This window comes from Corticium candelabrum, chromosome 1 (assembly GCF_963422355.1).
Source record: "Corticium candelabrum chromosome 1, ooCorCand1.1, whole genome shotgun sequence".
NCBI classification, from domain to species: domain Eukaryota; kingdom Metazoa; phylum Porifera; class Homoscleromorpha; order Homosclerophorida; family Plakinidae; genus Corticium; species Corticium candelabrum.
Window position 1 is genome coordinate 6,268,954 of NC_085085.1, and position 19,797 is coordinate 6,288,750.

At 41.4% G+C, this 19,797-nt stretch overlaps 1 protein-coding gene across 6 annotated transcripts; it reads right to left on the reverse strand.

The window, feature by feature from the left end:
- Positions 1-715: 715 nt before the first annotated feature.
- On the reverse strand, positions 716-19,354 carry LOC134177890 (uncharacterized). 6 transcript variants are annotated; one of them, XM_062644682.1, is made up of 39 exons: positions 19,259-19,354; positions 18,168-18,275; positions 17,952-18,104; positions 16,085-16,127; positions 15,752-15,792; positions 15,094-15,377; positions 13,801-14,950; positions 13,576-13,749; positions 13,328-13,498; positions 13,091-13,264; positions 12,914-13,027; positions 12,709-12,848; positions 12,337-12,648; positions 11,580-12,276; positions 10,883-11,518; positions 10,575-10,820; positions 9,989-10,510; positions 9,803-9,928; positions 9,616-9,738; positions 9,430-9,558; positions 9,234-9,356; positions 9,054-9,176; positions 8,868-8,981; positions 8,696-8,809; positions 8,512-8,625; positions 8,335-8,448; positions 8,149-8,262; positions 7,983-8,096; positions 7,811-7,924; positions 6,375-7,747; positions 6,250-6,312; positions 6,077-6,192; positions 5,907-6,011; positions 5,738-5,844; positions 5,302-5,670; positions 5,064-5,240; positions 4,628-4,801; positions 1,004-1,133; positions 716-947 (listed from the first exon to the last, which is right to left on the reverse strand). In XM_062644682.1, exons 7-39 carry the CDS (start codon positions 14,750-14,752, stop codon positions 845-847), a joined length of 8,277 nt encoding a protein of 2,758 aa, XP_062500666.1. In that variant the 5' UTR covers positions 14,753-14,950; positions 15,094-15,377; positions 15,752-15,792; positions 16,085-16,127; positions 17,952-18,104; positions 18,168-18,275; positions 19,259-19,354; the 3' UTR covers positions 716-844. The 6 variants fall into 6 exon arrangements, 5 of the variants coding, with proteins under 5 accessions (XP_062500666.1, XP_062500650.1, XP_062500658.1 ...); XM_062644666.1 differs by having other exon boundaries at positions 13,801-15,377; XM_062644674.1 differs by lacking the exon at positions 19,259-19,354 and having other exon boundaries at positions 13,801-15,377; positions 18,168-18,623.
- Positions 19,355-19,797: the final 443 nt, after the last annotated feature.

Below are 19,797 nucleotides of genomic sequence, written 5' to 3' on the forward strand. Positions count from 1 at the left end.
ATTTATTTTTGCATCGTAAATCGACATGCATTTATGGGAATCACGCAAAATATGGGAGTCACATTGGAATCACCGTGACGCCAGAACAGGTGCTAAATTGGTGCGTCGCAAATCGTACCACATATGATATTTTGAGTGAGGTGCTCTAGAGACGGCGACGTCGTCGAAATAGGTCCTCTTCGATGCTACACGATATGAAACGCCACGAAGACTATCCTAGCCGCGTCCAACTATCCAACACAACTCCATGGGAATGCAATCGAGCCCCATGCGATGCTACCGGAGACATAGCACATACCTTGGGTTAGGGCGCAATAGAAAAGCGAGCGTTGTAGCTAATTAGGGAAAGAGAAATCCATATTCGAAATACATCCAATAGAACAATCCGTAGCAGTCACCTCTACGAGTCTTGAACGGTCTCTTGTAATGCTGGGAGGAAGAGTACAGGTCCTATCAAAGTCGGGTGTTTGCTTTCGAGCCAACCAATCAATGGCTAAGACCGGGTAGCCTCGCAATTCGTTTTCGACAAAGTCGTACGTTGCAGGCCTATAGACGTCCTTCGATTTCGAGTGGATACTTTGGTGCTTTCTATCTTTGTTGACCACCACCAGAACACCAAAATCATTCATGAAGGAACTACCCAGTTCAATTAACACAACAATCAGGTTTACAAAAACAGCTAGTGACCCTCACCGAGCAATAACTATATACATAGTTTTCAACTCCAGCTTAGACATGTAATGCAGACCAATACAAACAAACACAATCAGTTATCTAAAGTCAATTTAAAAACTAACCAAATAAAACTAAAATAGCCGCATGTAAATATCAGTCATCCGTTTCGTCATTCAGCATGTGTCTGTGTAGGATCAGTAGAAGCTTTTCCTGGTTGTGGTGCCAGATCATTATCACTTGATGGCTTCACTTTGATATTTCTTTTACACATTCTGAAAATAGAGACGGCAATGAGAATTAAAGTGCAAACTAAAGAAACTGTGCACACCTGCAGTATAAAATAATGACTATGATGAGAATGACAACTCCAACAACACTAATAATGAGACCAATGATTTCAGCAGTTGTTAGAGCAGGACCTCCTTCTGAGAGTGTAGGGGCTACTGTTTCAGGTAAAGCTAAACACGAAATGTACTCTTTGATTGACATGACATAATGTACACACACACACACACACACACACACACACCACACACACACACACACACACCACACACACACACACCACACACACACACACACACACACACACACACACACACACACACACACACACACACACACACACACACACACACACACACACACACACACACACACACACACACACACACACACACACACACACACACACACACACACACACACACACACACACACACACACACACACACACACACACACACACACACACACACACACACACACACACACACACACACACACACACACACACACACACACACACACACACACACACACACACACACACACACACACACACACACACACACACACACACACACACACACACACACACACACACACACACACACACACACACACACACACACACACACACACACACACACACACACACACACACACACACACACACACACACACACACACACACACACACACACACACACACACACACACACACACACACACACACACACACACACACACACACACACACACACACACACACACACACACACACACACACACACACACACACACACACACACACACACACACACACACACACACACACACACACACACACACACACACACACACACACACACACACACACACACACACACACACACACACACACACACACACACACACACACACACACACACACACACACACACACACACACACACACACACACACACACACACACACACACACACACACACACACACACACACACACACACACACACACACACACACACACACACACACACACACACACACACACACACACACACACACACACACACACACACACACACACACACACACACACACACACACACACACACACACACACACACACACACACACACACACACACACACACACACACACACACACACACACACACACACACACACACACACACACACACACACACACACACACACACACACACACACACACACACACACACACACACACACACACACACACACACACACACACACACACACACACACACACACACACACACACACACACACACACACACACACACACACACACACACACACACACACACACACACACACACACACACACACACACACACACACACACACACACACACACACACACACACACACACACACACACACACACACACACACACACACACACACACACACACACACACACACACACACACACACACACACACACACACACACACACACACACACACACACACACACACACACACACACACACACACACACACACACACACACACACACACACACACACACACACACACACACACACACACACACACACACACACACACACACACACACACACACACACACACACACACACACACACACACACACACACACACACACACACACACACACACACACACACACACACACACACACACACACACACACACACACACACACACACACACACACACACACACACACACACACACACACACACACACACACACACACACACACACACACACACACACACACACACACACACACACACACACACACACACACACACACACACACACACACACACACACACACACACACACACACACACACACACACACACACACACACACACACACACACACACACACACACACACACACACACACACACACACACACACACACACACACACACACACACACACACACACACACACACACACACACACACACACACACACACACACACACACACACACACACACACACACACACACACACACACACACACACACACACACACACACACACACACACACACACACACACACACACACACACACACACACACACACACACACACACACACACACACACACACACACACACACACACACACACACACACACACACACACACACACACACACACACACACACACACACACACACACACACACACACACACACACACACACACACACACACACACACACACACACACACACACACACACACACACACACACACACACACACACACACACACACACACACACACACACACACACACACACACACACACACACACACACACACACACACACACACACACACACACACACACACACACACACACACACACACACACACACACACACACACACACACACACACACACACACACACACACACACACACACACACACACACACACACACACACACACACACACACACACACACACACACACACACACACACACACACACACACACACACACACACACACACACACACACACACACACACACACACACACACACACACACACACACACACACACACACACACACACACACACACACACACACACACACACACACACACACACACACACACACACACACACACACACACACACACACACACACACACACACACACACACACACACACACACACACACACACACACACACACACACACACACACACACACACACACACACACACACACACACACACACACACACACACACACACACACACACACACACACCACTACTTTGTCAACCAATATTGTTATAAACTCAATTTTGTTTAATCGGTTAGTCTACATTTTCAGTCATTCCATAGAGACAGGCAAAACTTTGTTAGGCAAGAAAAAGAAGAAAAGCCCAATACTTCCATTCGATCTCTGCTCTGTACAAAATTATTCTAAATAATTACTATGTGTCGCTATACACTTCCATGATGGGCAACTGGGGTCTTACTCCCATCTGGGCGCCCACCAACCCAGCAGGTGAGCCCAGCAGGGTACATGTTTCTGAGTAGTCCACATGGCGATCAATGACTAGCCAATTCGATATAGATTGCAGGCATTATGGTGACTGCAAACAGGTTACAGCACGCCTAGTGGATATCAATGACCACCAGAAGACCACAGAAATTCTCCATGACTGAAACAAGTCAGTCTCATGGACAAAGCTAGAGAAACACGAGAAAGAAAGACAGACAAGTTTCATAATTTACTGTCTGGAGTGGTACCCATTGTCGCTAACCACTAAGCCACTGCGGTGACTATATTATTATCATTATTATTAATATTCTTAAATTATGTTGTATAGATGTCCCATGCAGTTCAAACTATATTCCTCTCCCTTATCTCATCATGATTAATAATGAAAGACAAAGTCAACATTGCAACACACCTCAAAACAACAACCACATATTATAAGCAATGCCATATGACAAAGACTTGCGCACTTTTGCCAATTTCTTAATGCAAGTTTTACATATTACACATTCTATCAACTCCAAACATTAATCTGACAATACAAGCAAGAGACAGACCGTACACATTCATTGACATAAATTATGATATCATACCGTCGCATTGTGGAGGAATGCCATCCCACATTCCATTCGTCAAGCAAACCAAAGAAGACTTCCCTGATAATGTGAAGTTTTCATTGCAACTGAACTCAACCCTTACACCACACCTAGTGTCCTCAGAGTTCTTTGTACCATTGTATGGTGTCATCAACGATGGGCAATAGACCACTACAACAAATGGCGCAATGATATACATAATGCTCCAAAGATAAACAAACTACAAAATTCTGTGTGTTGCTCACATTCACAAGTAGACATATCAAAGTTCCAACAAAAACCAGGCATGCAATTCAATCAATCAATGCTAGACTTATAGCATTCATTACACAAAGTCTCTATAGAGTTGTATTGCATGCACATGATGTCATATTTGTTGATAACAACAATAATGGTAAACTCATCACAAGCAGCCTCACATGGGTCACAGTACCTTCACAAGAAGGTGGATTTCCATCCCACTCTCCATTTGGCTGACAAGATAAGTTTGACTGACCAACAAGAAAGTAGCAATCATCACAATCAAAGTGTACAGTTGTGTTTATACAAACACTGTTGTTAGTAGACATACTGCCATGCATGGGATAATTCAGCACAGGGCAATTAATCACTATCACACATACAGTATACTTTAACAGAAGAACCTGCAAACTTGCAAAAGGATAACTTACAATGACACAAAGTTGGTGCAACATGAACCGTTGGTATTATAGAAGATGTAAGTAAAGCTGAAGAAACTGGTGCGGGTTCAAATGAAGTTAATGTTTGAGTGGTAGTACTGGTACTGAATATTTCAGTAGAGACTTTCATTACTACTTGCAATGATGTCACTGGTTCAACGGTAGCAGATAACCGTACAGATGGAGACAGAATAGGCAATAAAATTGCAGAAAGTAGAGAAGAAACTGTCTGTGAGATGATTGTTGCTGAAGGAATTACCATGACTGATGGTGATACATCCACAGGTGGAGGAGAAGATGATAAAACAATCATAGGTGAAGATGCAGATACTGACTGTGTTAGAACAATTGTTGCATTCTCTACAATCAACAACCACTGCTGTCATCATATTTTCACACATGCACTATGAGACAACAAAGTGCTGACCAGCAATACTGACTGGTGAGCTATCATTTGAACCAATATATCTCAAAGTGATCATAACTGTTGGAGATCGATCATCAAAAATATCCACAACTGTCAAATTAACATACCTTTCATGTGCAAAATACAAATTCATTTTATCCGCAAACTAATTCATAAACATCAAAATTACCTAAATTCTCCCTGAACGTTTGCAGTAGAATGATGAAACACCAAAGATAGTAACACGTGAGTAAGATTAGCAGGCTTATTCAAACGCACAAATCTTTTGTGTCTCCTGAAGAGAAGTGCAAGTAACACCATCATACATGAGTTGACAAAATCACAACATAATATGCTTACTCTCCTAAACTGACATCAGCAACACTTTGATCCTCTACAATGGAATTATTTAATGCAAAGAAGTCAGAAGTTGTTATCCTTTGTTGAAGAACTGTTTGATCTCGTAAATAATCAATCTAACAAACATCAACTACGTATAAGAGAGACACACTGCACCAATAAAAATTACCTACATTTTCAAAGGAGATGTTAGAAGATGATGGAATAGACATATCAACTTCTATACTCTTCCAGTCCTAAAACAAAATCATGATGCCATGACCATGAAGAGAATGAGCTCTTTGAAAAGCTTGCTTACCGTATCACCGAAACGACTACTATCCAGTTGTCCAACTTCCTGTACTAAAAACAGTACGGCACCAGCAGCAACAAAGTCAATGACTGGAGGATTCAAAGTTGTGACATCGGCAACATTGAAGTCGACAGCAACGTGTTCACAAACACTTTCCTCATCAATCACAGATGTACAGTCCCAAAGAAGATCAACAGAGCAGGTATTGTTACAACCATCAATAGCACTACTGAGTCCATTGTCACACTGCTCTAACTCTTCCACTATTTGATTGCCACAACTGAAGCACACGCTACTTTCGTAGAATACGTCAGAGCACTCAAACCCTTGAACAATTAAACAATTAGAACATCCACGACGATTCCCATTGTCACACTCCTCTCCAGACACACGAATATCATCACCACAAGTCTTGTTTATGCAAACACTAGATACCACATTGACGTTACAATCATAACCTCGCTCAATGACACAATCACTAGAGCAACCATCACCAGACATTTCATTTCCATCGTCACAGCTCTCATTAGCAACATTTAACACACCATTACCACACACTGAACAACCCAGACTTGCATTACCCACAGTTGATGTATTGTCACATAATGTTGACAAACTGACAGCATTATCGCCACTACTCAAAAATGCCAGCTGAACAGTAGTATTGGAAGGAGCAACTGTTCCTGTATTCCTTCGAATTCGTACCATGTCATCGTCAACTATGCTTCGACGTCTCCGGCTGTTGTTGTCAGAAGGCAATGCTGGACACGCATTAGAATCAAAAGATGTAACATTACTAACACGTCCTGTCACTGATGCAACGAGGTTCGAAAGTCTGGAGCGAACAGTTTCTGCTATAGCTTCCTCATCTTCACCTGCTAACAATTCAACCACTACACAGATAACAAAGCCTTTATCCCTCAAACTATCAGCAAGTAAGTCAACACCATCTCCTGGGCAAGAATCGATGAGTTGCAACATCTGTTCTATGTTTGCATCACGAAGGGGAGAAAGGCTATTAAACACACTTGACACAATATCTGCATCAAAACGGCTAATGTTGCTACTGCACAGAGAAAAATTGAGACATTGTTGCTGTGAATGAAACATAAACCGTTGAAACTCAATACACTCTGTGGATGATGGTTGACTGATGTAGTTTGAGGTAAAGTAATCATGTATTTGTTCCATCAAGCATGAGCTGGCTGCCGTTGACCATCCCATTGCAGTTGATGCGCTGTCCTGTAACTTGCACAATGGCAAGAGGAACTCAGTAAAGTATGAATAGGAGCAAGGAAAAGCAGCCTCAGCACAAGTAACAACATCATCACAGTCTCCCGACTCAAATTCATCAGTGCAAGGAACAGTTCTGTTTGGTGCTGCATATCACACACAATGCAAGTTTAACACATACTGCAGATCACCATTGAATTACTGCTCACCAATTTGACAAAATGATCCACTGAATCTACTTGCACAGGTACAATCAAAACTATTGACATGGTCCACGCAAACTCCACTATTGAAACATGGATTGCTTTCACATTCATTAAAATCTATTGGACATAAGAAATATGAATATGATTACACAACAATTTCAGTATTTCTCCTTACCGGTTTCACAGTCTAGTCCAATGTAGCCTTCGATACAGTTACATGTATAGCTATCCAGTAGATCTGTGCAAGTACCGCCATTCTGACAAGGATTTGAAGCACATTCATCAATTTCTGTAAATGCAGAATTTACACACATAATATTCTATCCAACCGATCCCATTACCTGTTTCGCACTGCTGTCCTGTATAACCAGCCATACATCGACAATCATATTTATTCACTTGATCAATGCATGTAGCATTGTTTTGACATGGTGATGAATCACATTCATTCACTTCTACACATGTAATATAACAAACAAGATAATAATAAATTAGTAAGCTACTTCTACATAAACATGCGTACTGACCTGTTTCACATAACACACCAGTGAAGCCTGGCACACACGTACAATTATAGCCATTGACACCATCCTCACACATGGCTCCATTCCGACATGGCAGAGACATGCACTTGTCGATATCTAAAAGCATCAAACATCACATCACGTATACGCATTCAAGACGTTAACAAATTCCACAGCTACTTGTTTCACACATAATTCCCTCATATCCAACAGTACAGTTGCATGTGAAGCTGAGGAAAGCATCTACACATGTTGCTCCATTTTGACAAGGCGACGATCCACACTCATCTGTTTCTGCACTCAACATATGACAACAATGACACTCAATTGTAGAAGTCGGAATTGGACATGTGACTTGACCTACCTCTCTCACATGAGTCTCCTTCATAACCTGGGATACAATCACATTTAAACTTGTCAAACTGATCAGTACAGGTTCCGTTGTTCTGACACGGATTTGAGTCACATTCATTTAGCTCTGGAAACAAATAATTTCAGTACAGCATCCAGATAAACGCAAAATTAAAAGTTTTAACCTTTATCGCACACAACTCCTGTGTAGCCAGAGCTACACAGACACGTGAACATGCCCAGACCATCAAAGCATTCACCATCATTTAGACATGGACCAGAAGCACAATCGTCAGCAACTATGCATCAACCACCATACAACAATTAAAGTGGTCACAACAAACAGTAACCAACAAGCAGCAAAAACTTACGTTTGCAAGCACTACCGATAACTTCAGTGCCAAGTGGACATGAACAATTAAACGAGCCAGGCAAGTTGCTGCACTGCTGTCCAGTAATATTAGTGCATGGATCCTCCAAACATTCATTGATATCTATACATAAATACAATCAGTCTGCAAACCCTTTCACACTGTAAATGCAAGCTCAACCTGTACAAGTGTGTCGATCAGATTCTAGTATATAGCCAATATTACCCTGGCAAGTAAACGATCCATTTGTGTTCACACATGTTTGATCACAGTTATCCAAATTCTCGTTGCATTCATTAATATCTAGTTGAAGAGAAACCAGACCCAAATCCATTAAATTTTCATACAAACAAGTGCCAGTGATATATGATCATACCAGAACAGTTGCGATCATTAGAATCAAGCTGATAACCTTGATTGCAACTGCAGGTTTCAACCCCACTACTCTTATTTCGAGAGCACACCTGCTCACAATCTGCTTCTCTCGTCATACATACTTCTTCAGCTGTAACAAAACAATCACTTGAACATACCTGTCAAAATTTCTGCTCAGCTGACATACGTGCGCAAGTGATGTTATCAGCAGAAAGAAGAAGAAATCCATTGAAACAATCACACTGAAAAGAACCTGGTACGTTGTTACAAACTTGATGGCATGGGTTGCCATTTTCACACTCATTGACATCTAACATAAAGTAAAACAAACTTCCTGCCTACTGTGCACTGCAGCACCCAAAAAATATTGACACCTGAACAGTTGACACCATCATCTTGTAAGGTGAACCCTGTGCGACACTCGCAACTAAAAGATGGTACTTGATTGACACATGAATGTTGACAGTTGTTCAGTGTATCGTTTATGCACTCATCAATGTCTGCACCAAAAATAAAAGCTCAATCTGCATAAAAGTGATAGCACATCTAAATCACCTTACCTTCACATTTCCCATCTACCACTTCAAGTCCTGGAGTACATGACCCACAGTCAAAACCAGTGTCTGGTGCACGTCGATCAGTACAGTTGGTGCCATGAGGACAGTTGGATGTCAAACATGCATTGATATCCACACCACAAAATTTTCCTTGCCACCCAATGCCACATTCACAGTCCTCAAGCACAAACAGATTTTCACCTCCACTTGCGTCAGATATCACACATGTAGCATTCTTCTCCAATCGACAAGCACACAAACGAACGAGTGGCTGAAGTTGACTGCTCAAGCCAGTTGTATCATTGGCAATAAACACAAGAGACACAACTTCAGATGATGTTGGTGTCCATGTAAAATTGAACTCATCCCCAGTTCTTGTGAATGTGTAATCTGATGATGGAGGAAGAATACCGTCTAATGTCACATTGAATGTATCGCTGTCTGATCCGATAAATGTGTATGTCACTAACTCGCCGATGGTTGCATTCAAAACATTACTGCCATTCAGAGTTGGAGGAAAGTTCACTACACAGAGTAAGCAAAACATGAATGACATCAACAGACATAAACAAGCCAGCTGATCACTTACTGAGAGATGCTGACTGTTCGAGTAGCTGCGTGTTGGTAACAAGTGTTTCCTGACCTATTTCTGGATCACCTGTTTCAGCCGTGTCAAAAAGACATTGAGGGTCATCATTGCAAGCTGCTCGTTGCTCAGGTGTGTATCGCTCAAGAGCTTCATCAGAAAACACAGGAATGTGATCAGGTCTTGAAAAAGTAGACAAGCCACTGCCTTCACCATAGTAAAATAAAGATTCAGCTTCATCCACTTGCCCTACAAAACACATCCCCAACACTACATTAAATTACTAAGAACTAGCAAGACAATTAGCATACAAGTCTGTGAAACACTGTGAATAGCTCGATCAGTTGAGTTAATGTGTATAACTGTTCCATTCCGTGCAGCAAGATCATTTGATTTGTCACCATCCCACTTGCCCAGCAAACCTTGTGTATCTCCTTTGAATGAGTCAGGAGCTGCAAAAACTACACTCAACGAAGCTTTCTTTACCTCCACTGTCACAGAAATCCCAGAAACAAATGCAGCTACTATGCTTTTGTTATCCGGTCGTGTCAATACAACATTGTCCAGTGCCAACTGAGTGACATTATCAAGGTCATTAAAGTCATTTGTGATGTCACGCCAACCGCTCTTATCAAATGTAGGAGAACTAGAAGACAAATCATCCTCTATGTAGCAGCAGGCCATTACTTGCAAAGTGTTTTCATTAGTTAGTTCAGTGTCAACAACACTCGACTTCAAATGGAATTCACTCAACTCACTGCTCTTGTTCAACTCAGCCGCAGCGAAAGCAGAAAATACAGTGGCAGTGGAGTTCTCCACCAAGCGAGTGCGGCCTTCCAACATAAAGGTTTCATTAGCAGTCTTCAACAGAATATATTCACCAAGACCATTAAATGTGTACTGTTTTCCATCCAAAGTACTAATGTGTGGGTCGCCCCAAAACCAAGCTAATAAATAAAATATTACTACATAACAAACATAAATACAATATCATCTGCATGACTTTACCCCAAAATGGTGGGAAATAGCCAAAGCAGTTTTGAGAGGGTCGACGTTGATAATAAAGATGACAAAGATCAGCATTGACACAGCAGTCTCTGTATGGTTGAATATCATGTTGCTCATGGAGAAAAGGAAAAAACCGTGAGTGATATCGGTTAGTTGTGCCACCTTGTGGAAAGCCTACTACTAAAGAACCACCACCAAAAAAACCACCACCAAAAAAGGAAAATGTATAGCAGCATTTAACTTGAGAGCCAAATGCTACAGGAAAAGTAGACGCATAGCAGATAGATGTTGCTGTTACAGAAGACACTTGATATCTGAAATCTCTGCTGGCTTGAAAAAATGAGCAAGGACATGGTGGAAGAAAGAACTGCCATGGAAGGAATTGATCACGATCACTATCCTCTCTAGCCCACTTGAGACAAACTGAATTAGAAGAGCAAATGTTGATATCCTCACTGAGTTGATAAAACAATCGGCCTATGTGTCCTGTATTGGATGGAAACAATTTTGAATCAATGTCTACAACATCCGGAAATCCAGACAAAAAGTGACTGTGAAAAAAGTTGCTGTCAAATGTGGTGTAACCAACTACAGCTGATGCCCCACGACCAGACCACTGCAGACCATCAATAGGATAATTGAAAATTGCAAATGCCTGGCTACCATCTGTTGCTATGACAACCTGAAACGTGTTACGCTAAACAATACACAGACATTATTTTTCATGAAATAGTATCAACAAAAAAAACAGCCTTACTTGAGTCGAAAGATGATCAAAATAGTTAGGAGATCCATCAGGAAAATTAGGAACTTGAACCCACGTGGCAACCAATACCCATACTGCTGTAAATGAGTGATACTTGCTAAACATCCGAACATCAGCTGTAGCTCTTTGAATGTATGTAGAGTCAACATCTCTATATACATTATAGTACACATCGCCATCTCTTCGCAAGTCAACATCCGACCAATAAGGTGCCACCACAGATGTAAACGTAAAACCAGGAAACACACGAGGAAATGGATCAGCAAACGGTTGATCAAATGAGATGAGCCCGTTTGACGAAATCTACACAAACAAAAACCATCTCAAAGGTACTATCCAGTACTGCAGTGCTCTCACTCTTACATAGACTGATTGGTGCTGGTGCACTTGACCAAATGGAAAGCACTCAATATTAATAGGTATCGGACCAAGAGAAAAGTCATCAAGAGGAGGAAGAACAAAGTCATTCTGAGATGGACCGTATGAGTACAGATTACCAGCATCTGCAACACAAAAACAACAAAAACTTAGCTTATCGTACAATTACTCAAACCAGAAGTACTCGTACCTTCATCGCATAAAGGCCCCAAAAAGTATGCAGTACATATGCAGCTAAAACTACCAATCGTGTTGTGACAGGTACCGTCATTGTTACAAGGAAACTCCAAACATTCATCCACATCTGACCATACAATAAAGCAAAAAGTAAACCCTACCATTTCATCGATATAAACTAGTATCACACCTTTGCACTGCGGAGTAACACCATTCCACATTCCATTTGTCATACAAACCAAAGAAGAGTTCCCTGATAACATAAAGCCTTCAATGCAACTGAAAAGAACTTCTACACCACACCCAGTATCATCAGAACTTTTTACTACATCATACGGTGTCATTAACGATGGGCAGTAGACAACTACAGCAATGCACAATGATCAATGCTGGAAAGATCAAAACACAATGTAATTCTATTACTCACATTCACAAGTAGGAATGTCATAGTCCCAATAAAAACCAGGCAAACAGGAAAAATAATCGATCCTAGACTCATAGCATTCATCACACACAATGCCTACGGTTGTATTGCATGATGTCTCGGTTGTTGATAATGACCCACTGTAAGGAGAAACTAATTCTGGACAGTGACCAACTGAATAAAATTAAATTACACACAATTACATACAGAATAATTTCAAGCAACCACAAGTACTAGATAAGTCACGATACCTTCACAAGAAGGTGGATTTCCATCCCACTCTCCATTTGGCTGGCAGGTTAAGTTTGAGTGACCAACAAGAAAGTAGCAATCGTCGCAACCAAAGTGCACAGTTGTATTGCAAACACTGTTGTTAGTAGACATACTGCCATGCATGAGACGATGCAGCACAGGGCAATTAATCACTATCACACATATACTTCAACAAAAACCATAAACTTGACAAAAAACCTTACAGTGACATGGAGTTGGTGTAACATGAACTGTTGGTACTGTAGCTGATGTAAGTAAACCTGAAGAAACTGAAGTGAGTTCCAATAAAGCCGACATTTGATAAACTGTCTGCAGAACAATCGTTGGTGAAAGAACTACAATGACCGATCGTGATACATCCGCAGATGAAGGAGGATGTGGCATCACAATTACAGATCGTACTGAAGATATTGTCTGTGTTGGAGCAATTGTCGGTGAAGGAACCGCACTGACTGTTGGTGATACATCAACAGATGAAGGTGGTGAAACAATTACAAGTGAAGGTGAAGATACTGTTGGTAAAGGAACAACGCTGATTGATGATGATACATCCACTAATGGAGGAGGATGTGGCGGCACAATCATAAATGGTACTGAAGATATTGTCTGTGTCGGAGCAATTTTTGGTGAAGAAACTGCACTGACCGATGGTGATACATCAACAGCTGGAGTAGGAGGAGGCACAATTACAGGTGGAGGTGAAGATACTGTTGGTGAAAGAACTACAATGACTGATCGTGATATACCAGCAGATGGAGGTGGTGGTGGTGGCACAATTACAGATAGCACTGAAGATATTGTCTGTGTTGGAGAAATTGTCGGTGAAGGAACCGCACTGACTGTTGGTGATAAATCAACTGATGAAGACGGTGGTGGAACAATTACAGGTGGAGGTGAAGATACTCTTGGTAAAGGAACAACGCTGACTGATGATGATGATACATCCACTAATGGAGAAGGATGTGGCGGCACAATTATAAATGGTACTGAAGATATTGTCTGTGTCGGAGCAATTTCTGGTGAAGGAACTGCACTGACCGATGGTGATACATCAACAGATGGAGTAGGAGAAGGCACAATTACTGGTGGCGATGAAGATACTGTCTGTGTTGGACCTGGTGTTAGTAAAGATATTGAAATTTCTACACAACACATCACAAACCAGCATACTAACAGTCCAAGATTATAAAAATAAATGTTGTCCTTAAATGTAACGGGAGCTGAACATATTTCTAACTTCTGTATCAAATATTAAGTAATAGCATCATAATTATTGATTAACATTAACAGTAATTATAATTATTGCATAACACGTCTAAGACCACACTGGCAAAGTCCCAAAATGAAGTGTACCTAAAAATAGAAAAATTAGAACAGAACCTGCATGGTACTAACAAAGACACACCAAAAATCAACAGAAGCAGAAACATATACTGTACCACCATAGATCAAAGACATAGAAACAAAGACAACAGAAGCAAAGACCAGAAACATACCAACAGATGCAAACAGATGCAATGAATTATAAATTATGGTGTCTTCATCGGCTAGTTGTTTCCTTCTATAGTAGACTTGAAGACCCACAACACCTTGACAAGGAAGTTGCTATGTTGCCACAACACCTTGACAACAAGAGTGCTGTCTTAATAAAAGCCAAAGCCACACCAGAGTACTGTCGAGACAGTCAATTGCTCATGACATTTGGAAGAACGTTGACTATCTTTATCTGAGTCTAGGCGAGAGGCTGCAAGCTTGGTATACCATTGGTTGTTTGAACCAGCTAGAAGTAGTAAATCAGTACTAGAAGACTTGTTTTAGTAGATTGATGCCACAGTAGTTATATTACTTGTTTGTTTGTTTCTTTCTTTCTTTCTTACACCATTAATGTTAATGAGTGCGACGCCAGGTTATAATAATTGTATAAAACACGTAGCTATATGTGTGGTTTTTATGGTGCGCGCATGTGTGTGTGCGCGCGCGCGCGTGTGTGTGTGTGTGTGTGTGTGGTGTGTGTGTGTGTGTGTGTGTGTGTGTGTGTGTGTGTGTGTGTGTGTGGTGTGTGTGTGTGTGTGTGTGTGTGTGTGTGTGTGTGTGTGTGTGTGTGTGTGTGTGTGTGTGTGTGTGTGTGTGTGTGTGGTAAAGACTTAGACATACCGTCTGTGTTGGAACTGCAGTTGCTGGAGATGTTGAAATTTCTACACAACACATCGTAATTAAACTATCATCTGTTACCAGTCCAGGATACTGCAAAATGAATGTCCCTCCTCTAATTAAAGAAAGCACAACAGTGAACACCATTTCCAATGTCTATCAAAGGTTATGTAATAACATCATAACTTCATTATAAAAGTAAAATTAACAGTAATAATTATGTTGCATAACAAATAAGTCAAAAGCGAAGACAATGATCCTAAAATAAAACATTTAAAATAGAAATAATTAAACTTTAAAACATACCAAATTAATTAACAGTATATATAGCTGTACCATTGCATGCACGTACTGGAACATCTTCGTATGAGTGTCTAATCTGAACACAAATCACATGAGTACACAAACAAAAATTTCAGGAAACAAAGTTTGCTAGCTGAACTGTATTTTAAGTATTTATGTTCCTCTGATTCTTACATTTCTAGACTTAATTACCTTAGACTTCCAACTCATTTCGTATACATACCATTAGGTAATCACGTAACTTAATTAATTAATTAATTAAGTCACATGCAGACTGCTCTAACAGCTGTATTTTTGTCGGAATTTACATGCAATTTTAGTTACTCAAGTAGATAAAAAATTCTCCACATTTGAAACAGCTGGGAGCTATAGAAATGACATAAAAGTAAAGAGACAAGATAGGGATAACTGTGGTGCTTTTACAATTAATTCAAAATGGCAATTTTTCTATTGTATTGGCAGGATGCTGGATGACCTCTGTCACCCCTATATGCCAATCACTATTGTGTTTGGTGATATATAAGCCCATATGCAAATGTTAGCCATCTGCTCATGCATCCACATACCAAATAATGCATGCACACTATAGTTAACAACTTAATTAAAGAAACTGCTTGTGCCTGGTGCAGAATTTGCTTTATACACACAGAAAATTAGTAGAAATTATGATTTCTATTATCATTAGAAACGAAATTAATGGCCACATCTACGTACAACTCAAAGCACTCTATAGTACTACTATAGCTCTTAATTAAGTATACAATCTGCTGCCTATACATAATTAACACAAACGTCTTTTTAGAGTCCTTGCCACAACAACAATACATAAGGACAATATCATAAAACACAACGTAAATTATAATGGATTTCTTTAATTAAAATTCCCTCCCTGTTTTGAAAGTCATGAATCACTTTGCAATCATGATAAAGCACCAATTGATAAAACCGAATCAGAATCTAAAAGCTATTCCAGATCCATCCTATGTCCAAATGTAAATCATACAAAAGTCAATCAATATTTAATTAACAAATTAATTAATTAAATAGACCTTAGGTTCATGCTCCAAAAACTTCCCTATAATTAATTAATACCAGCAAAATGCGTTGCTCTACCTTAAGTCCAGAACCGTTCATAATACTGCGTTCAAACAAGCTATTTACAGCGAGCATGCGCAAATGGCCAGTTTGAATTTAATACCAAAAAGGTTACTTAATTGTGCTGAAGCTTTGAAATAAGTTTCCTTAGTGACTCAGTCTCTCGAGCAATGCGTTTCTATTGCTAGTACCATGCAGAGGCAATTGACATATGCAGAAGGTCACAGATCATTTGTAATTAACTAAATAGACGTCCGGAATATTTACACGCTAGCTAGACAAAAATCTGCTGCAAGCTAGATATATATACACAGTACTGTACACCACGTAGACATGAAGAGCATGGCGTAGACCAAAATGCCGCATTCTTAATTTAGCCGTTTGCGTTATCATTGTTGTCATGCACGACTAGACAACAAAACAAAGCTCTAGCCATGCAATACGTACAGACCTCATGACCCTAGTTACTTTACGTTCCGACATTCTGTGTGCATGCCACATATATGCAGACCATTATCAACTACAAACCTGCCACTCGAAGCCTAGAAAGAGACAGATTCTAGCTAGTCTAGCTATATATAGATATAGATATTGAAAAGAGTGGTGCACGCTTGGACTGTTGCAAAGTAAAGACCTATTTACACGTACTGTACAAATAATTACACAAGCTTAATTGCCTGCTGCTCATTAGCTAGAGTGCAGCTGGAGGCCTTGAAGTTTATTTTACAAGAAACAAGTGGCAAAGGTGACTCGAGATCCACCTGGAAACGTATCAAATAAACATATTGCGAACGCGAATTCGTACTATACTAGAGCTGCATCTGCGTAGAGAACAGTCTTGATCTATAGCGAGGTCGCTCATATCTCAGACACGTACGTACGGTACCAAAAAGATCGTGTTTGAAGCATCAGCGCGAGATGAAAGAGTTTGCTGCACATGCAACAACTGATGACCGACCTGCACATGTAGTGATGTTACTCATTCATGTGAAAAACAGGTATCTAGACATACAAGACAGACCACTTCACATAGAGCTAGACCACATGGCATCATCATCATCTGTGCACGTTGAACTTGATGCGGTTCACGTTCTGTATGTACAGCACCAACTGCCCGCACTGACATACGCTGGAAAAACAAAACGCGCAAGAATGAGACGTCGCAGCCAATTGACACACTAGACACCACAGTCCTCGTGTAAATAATCTAGTCTAGTAATGTAAATGTTTATACATTTTTTCTGTTCTATTTTCGAAGTGTAGGTAACTCCTAATAAGGTGTAAAAATGATAGAGCGACGCCCCTGTTATCGGACACCATCAATCATCGGACAGCCGTGCAAGAAGTAAACGAAGTAAGACTGAGCTTTGTTAAAGCCCACAGTAAGAAGGATTAGTAAAGACTGTGATTCCAGACGCGGGACTTCCAAAGGCTTGAAACGGTTATGCTAGGACGGTAAACGTGATCCCTCTCTGCGATTCCGTTCATCGAACACCACCATCATTCACCGGACACGACCTCCCCCATGAAAACGCAAAGGCAATTCTGCAACTTCGCACCTGAGATAGGTTTATAGGTGACTAGCTAACACAACAACACCATCACTGTCTCCATTTGCTACTCTCCAAGAGAGATAGCGTACGCTCATTGAGTCGAGGTAACGCCCCTTTCGTCGGAAAGTCGTTTCTTCTTTGCAGCAGCAGTCTGCAGGTAATAATGTCATGAGAGAGAGTTGGATGGAAATATCGTACGGCGTCCAATTCGTTTGACCTTTATTTGACTCAGCAACGGATATTAGCGGAAACTGCTGAATTTTCTCTGCTGACAAGCTCACTCTGTTGGCATCTACTAGCCCTCCGGTACTGTCTAGTCTTCCCAGCGTAAGAATTTGAACTCCTGAGTGTCTTGCAGCACAACTGCACAGGCTTGATGCACACGGATGTAGCAGACGATTTCACGTCATCCATGTTTGAGCTTTGCGGTGAGCACGTTCTCCCAATTCGCACAGGAACAGCCCGTGCTTTTTTTTCGAGGCCCCTAAATTGTTACTTGGCTCTGAATAGGACGTGTGCAGGTGTTTCTACGTCAGTTTGATATCTACCATTGCCTGACCTTGCACCGTCACGAAGTGCAGCACGTCATCGTTGGTACAACCAGCTGTACCGAATGCTGGAACTTTGTTTATTATCAGAGCAGCTAGAACCTTCACCCCTGCTTCTCCTAGGTAAAGTTGAATTAGATTACGTCAAGTCCTTGTCAACGCGCGCTACGCAGCGATCGACTTTCTTTGCAAAGGGTAAAAGAACGTTTTAGCACTTCATTCCTGCCCTCTCATCGGTTTCGGTTGTCGTCTTCTTTGTTGAACGGCTAGTTCGTTCAAGCGACATCTTTTACACGTCCTGGTGGGGGCGTGGTTGTATGAGAAATGACTCAGAATTGCCATTGATACGACCCAAGTAGGAATCCGGCCCGTTCGCGAATGGGCTAGCCCATTTGGGAATTCTCATACGGGCTGACCATTTGGGAATCCTCTAGCCCGTATAAGAATACGAGGTGAACAGAGTAGGAATTCAGCCCGTTTGCGAATGCGGTCAAAACCAATGTCCAAATAATGCCGACTGCTTAATAACGATTTACATATTCGTCTTCGG

What these genes read in the sequence shown, in the direction of transcription:
- LOC134177890 (XM_062644682.1), bottom strand. Translation starts at nt 14,752, where the DNA reads ATGTGTTGTGTAGAAATTTCAATATCTTTACTAACACCAGGTCCAACA. An exon ending in TGATCGACACACTTGTACAG is followed by an intron (nt 9,177 to 9,233) that starts GTTGAGCTTGCA and finishes ATTTATGTATAG; the next exon opens with ATATCAATGAATGTTTGGAG. An exon ending in CATTCCTCCACAATGCGACG is followed by an intron (nt 1,134 to 4,627) that starts GTATGATATCAT and finishes TTTCGTGTTTAG; the next exon opens with CTTTACCTGAAACAGTAGCC.